General features: G+C 36.8%; 1 protein-coding gene and 1 pseudogene across 1 annotated transcript; one reads left to right on the forward strand and one right to left on the reverse strand.

Annotated features, from left to right (window-relative positions):
* Nucleotides 225-1,163, forward strand: LOC102184039 (olfactory receptor 6C70-like). Its single transcript, XM_005680410.2, has one exon. The coding sequence runs from the start codon at nucleotides 225-227 to the stop codon at nucleotides 1,161-1,163; it is 939 nt and encodes a 312-aa protein (XP_005680467.2).
* Nucleotides 13,290-15,435, reverse strand: LOC102176202 (annotated as a pseudogene).

Below are 16,681 nucleotides of genomic sequence, written 5' to 3' on the forward strand. Positions count from 1 at the left end.
TCAACTGTTATGGATATTATAGGTCAATTTCCAAAACTGAGTTGACTTCGGTAATAATAGTATTTGCAGCACAGTTCTAGAGCATATCTTCAAACTCCGGCAAATGGGTATGTTTGTGCACATGTATCTTTAATATATCATATCTTAAAGATAAATCTATTTCTGTAGTTTCTTATTTTTATACTTTTTTATTACTAGAAGTTGTTTGAAATCACAGAGGAGAAATGAAGAACCGTACAAGGCACACAGAGTTTATCCTTCTGGGACTGACATATGATTCCCAGTTACAGATCCTAATTTTTTTGTTTCTGCTTCTAAATTACACGTTGAGCATGATCGGAAACTTAACCATCATTGCCCTCACTCTGGTGGATTCCCATCTCAAGACCCCAATGTATTTCTTCCTCCGTAATTTCTCTTTCCTGGAAATTTTATTCACAAGTGCTTGCATCCCCAGATTCCTAATCACCACTGTAAACAGAGAAAAGACCATTTCTTATATTGGTTGCATGTCTCAGTTATTTTTTTACATATTCTTGGGAGTTACAGAATTTTTTCTTCTGGCGGCTATGTCCTACGACCGCTATGTTGCCATTTGCAAGCCTTTGCATTATACATCCATCATGAGCAGCACAATCTGTCATCAGCTGGTACTCAGTTCTTGGGCAACTGGATTCTTGGTTATTTTCCCTCCACTGATTTTGGTTCTTCACCTGGATTTCTGTGATTCAAATGTCATTGATCATTTCATTTGTGATATTTCTCCTATCCTACAACTTTCTTGCTCAGATACACATTTACTAGAAATGATTGAATTTTTATTAGCTGTGATAATCCTCATGGTCACATTGCTATTGGTAATTCTTTCTTACTCTTACATCATCAAGACAATTCTAAAATTCCCTTCAGCCCAACAAAAGAAAAAAGCCTTTTCTACCTGCTCTTCTCACATGATTGTTGTAACCATCACTTATGGTAGTTGTATATTCATCTACATAAAGCCCTCAGCAAATGAAAGGATCACTTTAAACAAAGGAGTGGCTGTATTAAATAGTTCAGTTGCCCCTTTGTTGAACCCATTCATTTATACTCTGAGGAACCAGCAAGTTAAACAAGCCTTCAGAGATGTATTTAGAAAGATATTTGCTGCTTCAGACAAGTAATAACTGTTTACTGAAATAATCAACATGAAAGCATAAAGCATTGAACAAAAGCTCTTTTGATGCTTCTAGTACAAGAATTGATCTCTAATATTTAATTTATTATATCACTTGTGCTTACCTGAGCTTAGAAACCGTTTCCATTTTATATATCTGAAGTTAACTTTCTGTTCTTTAAAATGAAGTATTCCTGTGTTAGAAACATAAAATTGAAAAATTTATTTTCTCTAATAGCATTTTAGAATAAAATGAATGGAAGGATTTGGTTGTATTATGGAATATAAGTTTTTGGAGTATTGCATTTTTTAAGTAATTTAAATGAATGTTCCATGATTCATTTAAAAGCCATAGTTTTAAAAATTCTTAAACTAAATTATTAAATATGCTTAAGAAGCAAAACCAATACAATATTGTAAAGTAATTAACCTCCAATTAAAATAAATTTACATTTGAAAAATAAAAAAAAGAAGCTCCAAGAGACCTTATTCTTTAAAAGTGTAATGTAGAGTATTATTTTGTAAAGTGTTTTTTTAATCAATTTTAAAATTTTTGTCAGCTTAGTAAACAAGAATGATTTCCTATTTTTAAACTGAAGCATGGTTGATTTATAATGTATTAGTTTCAGGTGTACCACAAAATGATTAAGTTACATATGTTCTTTTTTTCAGCCTCTTTTCCCTTGTAGGTTATTTTAAAGTATTGCACACAGTTTCCTGTGCTGTTCAGTAGGTCATTGTTGGTTATATATTTTTATTATAGTAGTTGCATATGTTATCACAAACTGCTAATTTACCCCTCCTTTTCTCTTTGGTTACTATAAGTTTGTTTTTTGTGTCTGTGAGTTTATTTCTGTTTTGTAAGTAAGTTAATTTGTATCATTTTTTCAAAATCTGCATATAAGCAATTGTGTGTCATGACTGCATGCTCAGTTGTGTCTGACTCTCTGTGCCTTTGTGGACTGTAGCCCACCAGGCTCCTCTGCGCACTCGATTTTCAAGCAAGAATACTGCAGCGTGTTGCCATTTCCTACTCTAGGGCATCTTCCTGAGCTGGGAAATCAAACCTGCATCTCCTCTGTCTCCTGCGTTGCAGGTAGATTTTTACCACTTGAGCCAAGTCATATGATGCTTGTCTTTCTCTGTCTGGTTTACTTCACTCCTTGTGATAATCCCTAGGTCCATCCATGCTGCTGCAAATGGCATTATTTCATTCTTTCTTGATGGTTGAATAATATTTCATTGTATGTATATGTACCACAGTTTTTTTAATCTAGTCATTTGCTGATGAGCGTTTAGTTTGCTTCCATGTAAGGGCTGTTGTAAATAGTGTTGAAATGAATTTTGGGGTGCATGTGTCTTTTCAAATTTTAGTTTACTCTGGGTATGTCCCCAGAAGTAGGATTGCTGATCCATACCTTAGTTCCATTTTTAGTTTTTTAGAAACCTTCATACTGTTTTTCATTGACTGCATCAACTTACATTTCCATCAACAACGTAGGAGTGTTCTCTTCTCTCCACACCCTCTCCAGCATTTATTGTTTGTAGATATTTTGATGATGGCCATAGTGACTAGTATGAGGTGGTAGCTCATTGTAGTTTTGATTTGTATTTCTCTATTAATCAGTATTTTCAACATCTTTTCATGTGCCTTTTAGCCACCTGTATGTCTTCTTTGGATTAATATCTATTTAGAACTTCTGCCTATTTTCTGACTAGGTTGTTTGTTTCTTAGATAGTGAGCTGTGTGACCTATTTATATATTTTTGGAAATTAATCCTTTGTTAGTCACATGATTTGCAAATATTTCCTCCCATTCTACTGGCTTTCTTTTCCTTGTCTCTATTGTTCCTTTTGCTGTGCAAATCTTCTAAGTTTATCTAGGTCCCATTTGTTTATTTCTGTTTTAATTTCCATTACCATTACTATTTCCATTCCATTACCATTTAATTTAAATTTCCATAAAGTAGGCCTGCTGCCTAGGTCCACCAGGGCTGACCTGGTGCCTGTGTCTGCACGTGTGTGCCTGGAGCTTGGGTCCATTGGGGCAGGTCTGACATTTGAATTCATTATGGCAATCCTGGCACTCAGGTGCCCAAGGATGATCTGGTACAGGATGGAGCATGAGCCTGAGTCTGCAAGAGGTGGTGGGATGCTGTATTGAGCCTGATGCCCAGGGATGGACCTGCTCTGGAGCCTGTGGGGACCAGCCTGGTGTTGGGGTCCACTAGGGTGGTCTGGCACCTGTGTCTCTGGAAGCATGCCTGTTCTTAAACTGTGGTATTGGTTCTGGAGCCTGGGTACATGGGGGTGGACCTTCAGCCTAAGTCTGTGGGGAACATTCATGGAGAATGGGAACACCAGGGCAAATCTGGATCTTGGACCCACATAGGCTCTTGGTGTTGGAGCAGGCCTAGAGCTTTGGGCCATGGGCCCAGCCTGGCATAGGATGTAGCTGTTGTGACCCTGATGCTGGGGTCCACAGTGAGGTCAGTTTCTCAGTGCTACCTGTAATGCTGTCTCCCAGGCTATAGCCCTCATTATGCCCCAAATGAAACAACTCACAACTCTCATGTTGTGCATTATTTTTTCGGTCGACAATACTCTTTTCAATAAGTGGTACTGGACTTCAGCATCAAGGTTATCCATGAACTCTACTAGATGGTGAGCCCAGAACCTCTGGGAGGGCTGGGTGGTGATGGGCTTTCCCTCTTAAAGCCAGTCTGTAAAGCTTGGAAGTGGTGCCCACTTCTTCAAATGTACAGACATCAACAAAGGCCACAGACATCCCAAACAATTAGGGAAACATTACACCAAAAAAAAAAAAAAAAAAAAGTGCTAGTAAGCAATCCTAACCAAATGGACCTTCTCTGTATTCAGCTTTCTTAGCTTTCTTTCTCTCAAGCTACACTGCTGCACCATTTCACTTCTTTCATCTCCATTTTAAAAGGATGCTACTTGTTTCATATATAATATTATACATGTTTCAATGCCATTCTCCCAAATCATCCCACCCTCGCCCTCTCCCACAGACAACCCAGAGGGATGGTATGGGGAGAGAAGTGGGAGGGGGGTTCAGGATGGGGAATATGTGTATACCTGTGGCAGATTCATGTTGATGTATGGCAAAACCAATACAATATTGTAAAGTAATTAACCTCCAATTAAAATAAATAAATTTATATTAAAAAATAAAAGGATGCTACTTTTCAACACAATAAAATCTCAGTAGCTCAAATATTAATTACTGATTATCATTGTTTTGATGGGCTTCCCAGATGGCTCAGCAGTAAAGAACGCCTGCGATTTAGGAGATGCAGGTTCGATCCCTGGTTGGGGCAGATCTCCTGGAAGAAGAAATGGCAACGTACTCTTGTATTCTTGCCTGGAGAATCCCATGGACAGAGAATCTTGGCGGTAGAGCCCATGGGATTGCAAAGAGTTAGACGTGACTGAGCATGCACTGCATGTGTGACACTTAAAATTCCACATATAAAGAAATTGGAGCAACTTATGGCTCCTTACTCCTATACTTTCTGAGTTTTACATATTGATGTCCTGAACTTGTTCTTGTTTTAACATACAGCATTTACAGGACATAATCTAAATTATGTAATTAAAATTATTTGTCTCTTTTGCAATTATATATAATAGATAATTATATTCATCATTTATTAAATTATTAGCTGCACGTTTCTAAGTGTCACATAATTACTCTGGTTTCAATAATGACTACTTCAGAGTCTCTTGTGCAGATTTGTTTATTCAGATATTTCTCATAGTGATTTTAGTACCTAAGAACTCTCTGTTGTATGGTTCATGAGGTCATGTTGATGATTTATGTTTCAAAGTTGCAGAGAGATGATAACTCAATTTTATCTTGTGTTCCTTCTTATCAAAACATAAATTCCTTAATATGCTGCAATAAGACAGATCATGCTATGTAAAGTCTATTACATAAATTCTGAAATATTTAGACAGCAGTTTTTCTTTGACATCAATAAAGAAATTTAACCGAGATAATTTGGCATATTGATAACTTAATAGTGTATTATCACAGGTAAAGATCTCTCCTACTAGCTGGTGTGTATACTTTCAATTACAGTGTCTTTCAATTACTTTCATTTATCTTTCAATTACAATGTCTTTTCCTGTCCCTGCTCCACTAAAACCACATTGCTGCTTGATAGGTAATGTACTGTAGCAGATTAAACATGATTTGAAATTAAAATCCAGACTCCACTGTTTGCTACCTGTAATGTATTGGTTAATTTACTCAGTATTCTTCTGTCTACATTTTAATATAACTGAAACATATTTATGGGATTGGTAAAGGCAGAATTATGCCAATAGAAATAATTTAAAAGAATATTGGTCAATGTATGGCAAAACCAATACAGTATTGTAAAGTAAAAAAATAAAATTTAAAAAATAAAATAAAATAAAACCCTCAAAAAAACAACAGCAAAAAAGAATATTGGTAATTTCAAAGCCCACTTTACAATTAAAGATAAATAGTTTCTGAGGTTTTCATTTAATATTAGGCACAATTTTTCAAATTTTTAAAACAGTTTTTTTTTGTTGTTCCTTAGTCAGTAGAAGTAATTATTTCCTTTCAATGAAAATAATGAAAAAGTGAATGTATTATCAGGGAAGGTTTTCTTTCTTTCTTCATTCCTTCTTTCTTCCCTTTTTATTTATCTATTTATTGACAAGCGCACTGTTACTTGCTTCAAATACTAGTTATCAAATTCAGCAATATTATCTTCAATTTCCCCTTGATCATAATTCCAATATTTACTTGCTTTTGTAACTTTCTATTTCTTTTGTTTAGGCTATCTCTGATATCTTTTAAAATCACTCAGTTGCCCTTGTGTTAACGTGTAATTGTCTTATGAGCATTTAAAATTTGATATTCTAAATCACTCATACATCTATTCTAATTTTGTAACTCATAATAAGTGGTTATTTTAAAATTTCTTTTAAATTAGATGCATCCCTTTTAAGTGAGTAGAAACAATATAGCTAATACATCTTATCAGTGATTGTGAAGATTCTTCGATTTTTTATTTTATTTATTTATTTATTTTTAATTGTATTTTTACTTTATTTTACTTTATAATACCGTATTAGTTTTGCCATACATTGACATGAATCAGCCATGAGTGTACATGAGTTCCCAATCCTGAAACTCTCTCCCACCTCCCACCCCATGTCATCTCTCTGGATCATCCCAGCGCAGCAGCCCCAAGCATCCTGTATCCTATATCGAACATAGACTGGCGATTCGTTTGTTACATGATAGTATACATGTTTTAGTGCCATTCTCCCAAATCATCCCTCCCTCTCCCTCTCCCTCTCCCTCAGAGTCCAAAAGTCCATTCTATACACCTGTATCTCTTTTGCTGTCTCGCATACAGGGTTATCATTACCATCTTTCTAAATTCCATATATATGTGGTAGTATACTGTTTTGGTGTTTTTCTTTCTGGCTTACTTCACTCTGTATAATTGGCTCCAGTTTCATCCATCTCATTAGAACTGCTTCAAATGTATTTTTTGTAATGGCTGAGTAATACTCCATTGTGTATATGTACCACAGCTATCTTATCCACTCATCTGCTGATGGACATCTAGGTTGTTTCCATGTCCTGGCTATTATAAACAGTGCTGCGATGAACATTGGGGTAAATGTCTCTCTTTCAATTCAGGTGTCCTCAGTGTGTATGCCCAGCAGCGGGATTGCTGGGTCATAAGGCAGTTCTATTTGCAATTTTTTAAGGAATTTCCCACGCTGTTCTCCATAGTGACTGTACTAGTTTGCATTCCCACCAACAGTGTAACAGGGTTCCCTTTTCTCCACACCCTCTCCAGCATTTATTGCTTGCAGACTTTTGGATCGCAGCCATTCTGACTGGTGTGAAATGGTACCTCATTATGGTTTTGATTTGCATTTCTCTGATAATGAGTGATGTTGAGCATCTTTTCATGTGTTTGTTAGCCATCCGTATGTCTTCTTTGGAGAAATGTCTATTTAGTTCTTTGGCGCATTTTTTGATTGGATCGTTTATTTTTCTGGAATTGAGCTGCATCAGTTGCTTGTATATTTTTGAGATTAGTTGTTTGTCAGTTGATTCATTTGCTTTTATTTTCTCCCATTCAGAAGGCTGTCTTTTCACCGTGCCTATAGTTTCATTTGTTGTGCAAAGCTTTAAATTTTAATTAGAACCCATTTGTTTATTTTTGCTTTTATTTCCAGTATTCTGGGAAGTGGATCATAGAGGATCCTACTGTGATTTATGTCGGAGAGAGTTTTGCCTATGTTCTCCTCTAGAAGTTTTATAGTTTCTGGTCTTACGTTTAGATCTTTAATCCATTTTGAGTTTATTTTTGTGTGTGGTGTTAGAAAGTGATCTAGTTTCATTCTTTTACAAGTGGTTGACCAATTTTCCCAGCACCACTTGTTAAAGAGATTGTCTTTACTCCATTGTATATTCTTGCCTCCTTTGTCAAAGATAAGATGTCCATAGGTGTGTGGATTTATCTCTGGGCTTTCTATTTTGTTCCATTGATCTATATTTCTGTCTTTATGCCAGTACCATACTGTCTTGATGACTGTGGCTTTGTAGTAGAGCCTGAAATCAGGCAAGTTGATTCCTCCAGTTCCATTCTTCTTTCTCAAGATTGCTTTGGCTATTCGAGGTTTTTTGTATGTCCATACAAATCTTGAAATTATTTATTCTAGTTCTGTGAAAAATACCATTGGTAGCTTGATAGGGATTGCATTGAATCTGTAGATTGCTTTGGGTAGTATACTCATTTTCACTATATTGATTCTTCTGATCCATGAACATGGTGTATTTCTCCATCTATTAGTGTCCTCTTTGATTTCTTTCACCAGTGTTTTATAGTTTTGTATATATAGGTCTTTAGTTTCCTTAGGTAGATATATTCTTAAGTATTTTATTCTTTTCATTGCAATGGTGAATGGAATTTTTCCTTAATTTCTTTTTCTACGTTCCCATTATTAGTGTATAGGAATGCAAGGGATTTCTGTGTGCTGATTTTATATCCTGCAACTTCACTATATTCACTGATTAGCTCTAGTAATTTTCTGGTGGAGTCTTTAGGGTTTTCTATGTAGAGGATCATGTCATCTGCAAACAGTGAAAGTTTTGCTTCTTCTTTTCCAATTTGGATTCCTTTTATTTCTTTTTCTGCTCTGATTGCTGTGGCCAACACTTCCAGAACTATGTTGAATAGTAGCGGTGAAAGTGGACACCCTTGTCTTGTTCCTGACTTTAGAGGAAATGCTTTCAATTTTCACCATTGAGGATAATGTTTGCTGTGGGTTTGTTATATGTAGCTTTTATTATGTTGAGGTATGTTCCTTCTATTCCTGCTTTCTGGAGAGTTTTTATCATAAATGGATGTTGAATTTTGTCAAAGGCCTTCTCTGCATCTATTGAGACAATCATATGGCTTTTATTTTTCAATTTGTTACTGTGGTGAATTACATTGATTGATTTGCAGATATTGAAGAATCCTTGCATCCCTGGGATAAAGCCCACTTGGTCATGGTGTATGAGCTTTTTAATGGGTTTTTGGATTCTGATTGCTGGAATTTTGTTGAGGATTTTTGCATCTATGTTCATCAGTGATATTGGCCTGTAGTTTTCTTTTTTTGTAGCATCTTTGTCAGGTTTTGGTATTAGGGTGATGGTGGCCTCACAGAATGAGTTTGGAAGTTTACCTTCCTCTGCAATTTTCTGGAAGAGTTTGAGTAGGATAGGTGTTAGCTCTTCTCTAAATTTTTGGTAGAATTCAGCTGTGAAGCCGTCTGGACCCGGGCTTTTGTTTGCTGGAAGATTTCTGATTACAGTTTCAATTTCTGTGCTTGTGATGGGTCTGTTAAGATTTTGTATTTCTTCCTGGTTCAGTTTTGGAAAGCTGTACTTTTCTAAGAGTTTGTCCATTTCTTTCACATTGTCCATCTTATTGGCATATAATTGCTGATAGTAGTCTTATGATCCTTTGTATTTCTGTGTTGTCTGTTGTGATCTCTCCATTTTCATTTCTAATTTTATTGATTTGGTTTTTCTCTCTTTGTTTCTTGATGAGTCTGGCTAATGGTTTGTCAATTTTATTTATCCTTTCAAGGAACCAGCTTTTGGCTTTGTTGATTTTTGCTATGGTCTCTTTTGTTTCTTTTGCATTTATTTCTGCCCTAATTTTTAAGATTTCTTTCCTTTTACTAACTCTGGGGTTCTCCATTTCTTCCTTTTCTAGTTGCTTTAGTTGTAGAGTTAGGTTATTTATTTGACTTTTTTCCTGTTTCTTGAGGTATGCCTGTATTGCTATGAACTTTCCTCCTAGCACTGCTTTTATAGTGTCCCACAGGTTTTGGGTTGTTGTGTTTTCATTTTCATTTGTTTCTATGCATATTTTGATTTCTTTTTTGATTTCTTCTGTGATTTGTTGGTTATTCAGACGCGTGTTGTTCAGCCTCCATATGTTGGAATTTTTAATAGTTTTTCTCCTGTAATTGAGATCTAATCTTAATGCATTATGGTCAGAAAAGATGCTTGGAATGATTTCGATTTTTTTGAATTTATCAAGGTTCGACTTATGGCCCAGGATGTGACCTATCCTGGAGAAGGTTCTGTGAGCACTTGAGAAAAAGGTGAAATTCATTGTTTTGGGGTGAAATGTCCTATAGATATCAATTAGGTCTAACTGGTCTATTTTATCATTTAAAGTTTGCGTTTCTTTGTTAATTTTCTGTTTAGTTGATCTGTCCATAGTTGTGAGTGGGGTATTAAAGTCTCCCACTATTATTGTGTTACTGTTAATTTCCCCTTTCATACTTGTTAGCATTTGTCTTACATATTGTGGTGCTCCTATATTGGATGAATATATATTTGTAATTGTTATCTCTTCTTCTTGGATTGATCCTTTGATCATTATGTAGTGGCCTTCTTTGTCTGTTTTCACAGCCTTTGTTTTAAAGTCTATTTTATCGGATATGAGTATTGCTACTCCTGCTTTCTTTTGGTCTCTATTTGCGTGGAATATCTTTTTCCAGCCCTTCACTTTCAGTCTGTATGTGTTCCTTTTATTGAGGTGGGTCTCTTGTAAGTCACATATATAGGGATCTTATTTTTGTATCCATTCAGCCAGTCTTTGCCTTTTGGTTGGGGAATTCAACCCATTTACGTTTAAGGTAATTATTGATAAGTATGATCCTGTTGCCAATACTTTACTGTTTTGGGTTCAGCTTTATATGCTCTTTTTGTGTTTCCTGTCTAGAGAATATCCTTTAGCATTTGTTGGAGAGTTGGTTTGGTGGTGCTGAATTCTCTCAGCTTTTGCTTCTCTGTAAAGCTTTTGATTTCTCCTTCATATTTGAATGAGATCCTTGCTGGGTACAGTAATCTGGGCTATGGGTTATTTTCTTTCATCACTTTAATTATGTCTTGCCATTCCCTCCTGGCCTGAAGAGTTTCTATTGGAAGATCTGCAGTTATCCTTATAGGAATCCCCTTGTGTGTTATTTGTTGTTTTTCCTTTGCTGCTTTTAATGTTTGTTCTTTGTGTTTGTTCTTTGTTAATTTGATTAATATGTGTCTTGGGGTGTTTCACCTTGGGTTTATCCTATTTGGAACTCTCTGGGTTTCTTGGACTTGAGTGATTATTTCCTTCCCCATTTTAGGGAAGTTTTCAACTATTATCTCCTCAAGGATTTTCTCATGGTCTTTCTTTTTGTCTTCTTCTTCTGGGACTCCTATAATTCGAATGTTGGAGCGTTTCATATTGTCCTGGAGGTCTCTGAGATTGTCCTCATTTCTTTAATTCGTTTTTCTTTTTTCCTCTCTGATTCATTTATTTCTACCATTCTATCTTCTATTTCACTAATCCTATCTTCTGCCTCCCTTATTCTACTATTTGTTGCCTCCAGAGTGTTTCTGATCTCATTTATTGTGTTATTCATTATATATTGACTCTTTCTTATTTCTTCTCGGTCCTTGTTAAACCTTTCTCGCATCTTCTCAATCCTTGTCTCTAGGCTATTTATCTGTGATTCCATTTTAATTTCAAGATTTTGGATCATTGTCACTATCAATATCCAGAATTCTTTCTCAGGTAGATTCCCTATCTCTTCCTCTTTTGTTTGGTTTGGTGGGCATTTCTCCTGTTCCTTTACCTGCTGGGTATTCCTCTGTCTCTTCATCTTTGTTATATTGCTGCGTTTGGGGTGGCCTTTCTATATTCTGGGAATTTGTGGAGATCTCTTTATTATGGAGCTTCCTCACTGTAGGTGGCGTTGTATCAGTGGCTTGTCAAGGTTTCCTGGTTAGGGAGGCTTGCGTTGGAGTTCTGGTGGGTGAAGCTGGATTTCTTCTCTCTGGAGTGCAATGGAGTGACCAGTAATGCGTTATGAGACATCAATGGTTTTGGAGTAACTTTGAGCTGCCTGTATATTGAAGCTCAGGGGAGTGTTCCTGTGTTGCTGGAGAATTTGCATGGTATGTCTTGCTCTGGAACTTGTTGGCCCTTGGTTGGTGCTTGGTTTCAGTGTAGGTATGGAGACGTTTGATGAGCTCCTATTGATTAATGTTCCCTGGATTCAGGAGTTCTCTGATGTTCTCAGGCTTTGGACTTAAGCCTCCTGCTTCTGGTTTTCAGTTTTATTTTTACAGTAGCCTCAAGACTTCTCCATCTATACAGCACCGATAATAAAACATCTAGGTTAAAGATGAATATTTTCTCCACATTGAGGGACACCCAGAGAGGTTCACTGTTTTTGAAGACGATGATCTGCTTTTCATCTTTCTATTTCTCACTTGCCTCTTGAGTGTAACAGGGAACTTGATGATTATCACTCTCACACTGGTAGACTCCCATCTTAAAACTCCTATGTACTTCTTCCTCAGAAATTTTTCCTTCTTGGAAGTCTCATTTACCACTGTCTGTATTCCTAGGTTTCTGTACAGTATATCAGCTGGGGACAGTATCATCACCTACAATGCTTGAACAAGTCAAATGTTTTTATTATTCTGTTTGGAGCAACAGAATTTTTTCTGCTGGCAGCCTATGTACTATGTACTAATGTACTATGACCACTATGTGGCCATCTGTAAACCCCCACATTACATGACCATCATGAACAATAGAGTCTGCACCTTCTTAATCCTCAGCTGTTGGGTTTCAGGTTTGATGATCATTGTGAAACTCCCATTGATATATATTTATTTCTGTTTGTTGTTTCATTATTTTAATTAGCCTGGAATACCTATTTGGGCAAATTTATTTTTAATACATGTTTGTTGTTTTTGACTTCTGTTTTATTTGATTCTTATATTTATGGTCTTAATTTTTATAACTGTATTTTAGAGTACTATTAGTAAAATTAGCATTATTATTACCTAATGTATCTTCTGTGTATCTTATATACTTTAAATATTATTACTTTATTACTTCTCTTAGATCATTGAAGAAAAGACTAGGTCAGAAGTGGAGACAAGTTTAATTACTTGGAAGTATATTTTATAGTTTTACAATAACAGGAAACACCATGTATGAGTTTGGTTTGACAGAAGTTTGAATAAGATGAGATTCAATTCAGTTCAGTTCAGTTCAGTTCAGTCGCTCAGTTGTGTCCAACTCTTTGCGACCCCATGAATTGCAGCATGCCAGGGCTCCCTGTCCCTCACCAACTGCCGGAGTTCATTCAAACTCACATCCATCGAGTCGATGATGCCATCCAGCCATCTCATCCTCTGTCGTCCCCTTCTCCTCCTGCCCCCAATCCCTCCCAGCATCAGAGACTTTTCCAAGGAGTCACCTCTTTGCATGAGGTGGCCAAAGTACTGGAGTTTCAGCTTTAGCATCATTCCTTCCAAAGAAATCCCAGGGCTGATCTCCTTCAGAATGGACTGGTTGGACCTCTTTGCAGTCCAAGGGACCTTCAAGAGTCTTCTCCAACACCACAGTTCAAAAGCACCAATTCTTCAGCGCTCAGCCTTCGTCACAGTCCAACTCCCACATGCATAAGATGCAGTATAAAATGTCTTTGAGAAGGATAAAGTGATGAAATTATAGGTATAAAGCAATGAAATAATTAGAAGCTGTAGTTAAATATTTAGAAGATTTTCATTTTCCTCTGATTGATGACAACTGGATTCTTTTGAGAGAAATGTAATCCTCTTTATGGAGTTATTGAAAGCTTGCTTCACTTGCTTACTCCTCAGGGTGTAAATGAAGGGGTTCAACAAAGGGGCCACAGCAGTGGTGGGCACTGAGACACCTTTATTTATGGCCATCTCTTCTTTTGCCAAGGGTTTGACATAGATGAAGATACAGCTTCCATAGGTGATGGAAACTACAATCATGTGGGATGAGTAGGTAGAAAAGGCCTTTTTCCTGTGCTGGACTGAGGGAAACCTCAGAATTGTCCTAATGATGTATGTGTAGGACAGAAACACACACACTAGGGTGGTAATGAGGGCAAATACAGCCACAAGGATAACCATTTGTTCTATTACCCATGTATCTGAGCATGAGATCTTTAGGAAGGGACCTGCATTGCATCTAAAATGATCGATGGCATTGGAATCATGGAATTCCAGTTGGAGACCCAAGCTAAGGGTGGGACAATGATCATCAAACCTGAAACCCAACAGCTGAGGATTAAGAAGGTGCAGACTCTATTGTTCATGATGGTCATGTAATGTGGGGGTTTACAGATGGCCACATAGTGGTCATAGTACATTAGTACATAGTACATAGGCTGCCAGCAGAAAAAATTCTGTTGCTCCAAACAGAATAATAAAAACATTTGACTTGTTCAAGCATTGTAGGTGATGATACTGTCCCCAGCTGATATACTGTACAGAAACCTAGGAATACAGACAGTGGTAAATGAGACTTCCAAGAAGGAAAAATTTCTGAGGAAGAAGTACATAGGAGTTTTAAGATGGGAGTCTACCAGTGTGAGAGTGATAATCATCAAGTTCCCTGTTACACTCAAGAGGCAAATGAGAAATAGAAAGATGAAAAGCAGGATTTGCAGTTGTGGGTCATTTGTCAGTCCCAGAAGGATGAAAGTTGTTATTGCTGTGTGTTTTTTAACCACTGAGTTTTGAAATCTATCCAATTGACAAGTGAAAATCAAAGAGATTTTATGAGAAGGTTGGTATATGAATTCTGTAGCAAAACACTTTGCAGTTACAGCTAAACAAACCAGTCTATATTTACTTATCCCATCACATCAGTCTACATTTCTTTATGCCTTCACATTGGTCTACATTTAGTTAGCCCTTCACATTATAATTAGGATCATCACTGTTCTGATGGTCTTTCTGAATTTACAAGTGTGAGAGTGGATTATTCCTTTAGGATTTATGTTATTATCAAACCAACTTTTTCTCAGATCATTGCCCCTCAAAATTTACAAACGTTTTGTTAATTCATGACATGGACTAAATTTACAAAAAGGTAGGGAAAAAAGATGATACTACTTCTTTTAAAAAAATTTTTTTTGTCTTTTATTTTTACTTTATTTTACTTTACAATACTGTATGGTTTTGCCATACATTGACATGAATCCCCATGGGTGTACATGCGTTCCCAAACATGAACCCCCGTCCCCCCTCCCTCCCCATAACATCTCTCTGGGTCAAGGATGATACTACTTCATGTGTATTTAACCTTTTTTTATCCAAGACAAACCTTGGATATGGGAATATCCAGACGATGAAGATGAATTCTCTTCAACTGTTTGTTTCCAAGGATTCCTTAAAGAGTAAGAGGTGTTTCTCCTGGAAAACAAAGAAAAAAAATGACAAAACACAAGCCTGGATCATGACACTTTGCTCTGTCCATTTATTCTTTTCTACTTGTTTTCCTATTCTTAATTCATAGTTGGTTTCAAGCACTACTATTTTATCTGTTGGAGAAGGAAATGGCAACTCACTTGAGCATTCTTTCCTGAAGAATCCCATGGACAGAAGAGTCTGCTGGGCTACTGTCCTTGGGGTCGCAAAGAGTTGGACATGACCACGTGACTGAACACTCATTTTATCTGTAGTGTGAAGAAAGATTGTGTTATTTGCAAAAGAAATATGTTCATGTGCATTCATGTTAGTTTTCAGATAATTGGCTGTGGCTTCTGAAGCTCTGAAGTGACATCTTTTTAAATATCATCAAAATTATTCTTCCATGCTCTGCCTGTTTTCAATGCCTTTGACAAGATATTAGTGTCTTGTCTTCTCACCTCATCCCTGCTCAGTTATGCTTTAAGCTTCTTCAACCTGACCTTCATTCCAATGACCCCTTGTTCTTCTAACACCTATAAAACTTTTATTACATTTAAAATCAATGGTGCAGTTTTGTAGCTGTTTTACCTGGAGTCAAATGTTCTTTAATTAAATTTCAGTCATTTTTCACATGTCAAAATACTAACCAATATATGATCATGGGCAAGCAACTGGGGACCCAGTTAGTCATTTTTCAAAGAGATCCCATACCATCATTCTGATTTTTTTAAGTTTGAATCTTTTTTCACACAAACATGAGTTTGAGCAAACTCTGAGAGATAGTGAAAGACAGGAAAGCCTGGTGTGCTACAGTTCATGGGGTCGCAAATATTCGGACATGACTTATCAACTGAGCAGTAACAATTTGGTAGGTAGGTTATGTTTCCAGAATTGGACATGACTTAGTGGCTGAACAACAACAAAGCCTTCTGAATATACAAAGATAGACTAGTATCCATATATATATTTGCACTTATGACACACACAACTTTTTTGTAAATGTGTTGTTATTTTTAGGTTAGATGACTCCTCTGTGAATTTTAAATTTTTTAAATTGTAGCAAATCTCCAAAAGTGTTCCCACTATATTTATTGAAAAAAATCTGCCTGTAAGTGGACCCACACAGTTCAAAATCTCATTATTCAGGAGTCAACTGAACAATATTAGTGGTATATTAGTGCTGGATTGGTTTCTTTTGTACTGATTCTCTAGTTCAGTTCAGTTCAGTCACTCAGTCGTGTCTGACTCTTTGTGATCCCATGAATCTCAGCACACCAGGCCTCCCTGTCCATCACCAACCCCCGGAGTTCACTCAGACTCACGTCCATCGAGCCAGTGATGCCATCCAGCCATCTCATCCTCTGTCGTCCCCTTCTCCCCCTGCCCCCAATCCCTCCCAGCATCAGAGTCTTTTCCAAGGAGTCAACTCTTTGCATGCGGTGGCCAAAGTACTGGAGTTTCAGCTTTAGCATCATTCCTTCCAAAGAAATCCCAGGGCTGATCTCCTTCAGAATGGACTGGTTGGATCTCCTTGCAGTCCAAGGGACTCTCAAAAGTCTTCTCCAACACCATGGTACAAAAGCATCAATTCTTCGGTGCTCAGCCTTCTTCACAGTCCAACTCTCACATCCATGCATGACCACAGGAAAAGCCGTAGCCTTGACTAGACAGATCTTAGTACGAAAAGTAATGTCTCTGCTTTTGAATAT

Source organism: Capra hircus, chromosome 5 (genome assembly GCF_001704415.2).
Source record: "Capra hircus breed San Clemente chromosome 5, ASM170441v1, whole genome shotgun sequence".
NCBI lineage: Eukaryota > Metazoa > Chordata > Mammalia > Artiodactyla > Bovidae > Capra > Capra hircus.

Excerpts from the sequence above, each read along its gene's own strand:
- LOC102184039 (XM_005680410.2), top strand. The coding sequence starts at position 225 with ATGAAGAACCGTACAAGGCACACAGAGTTTATCCTTCTGGGACTGACA.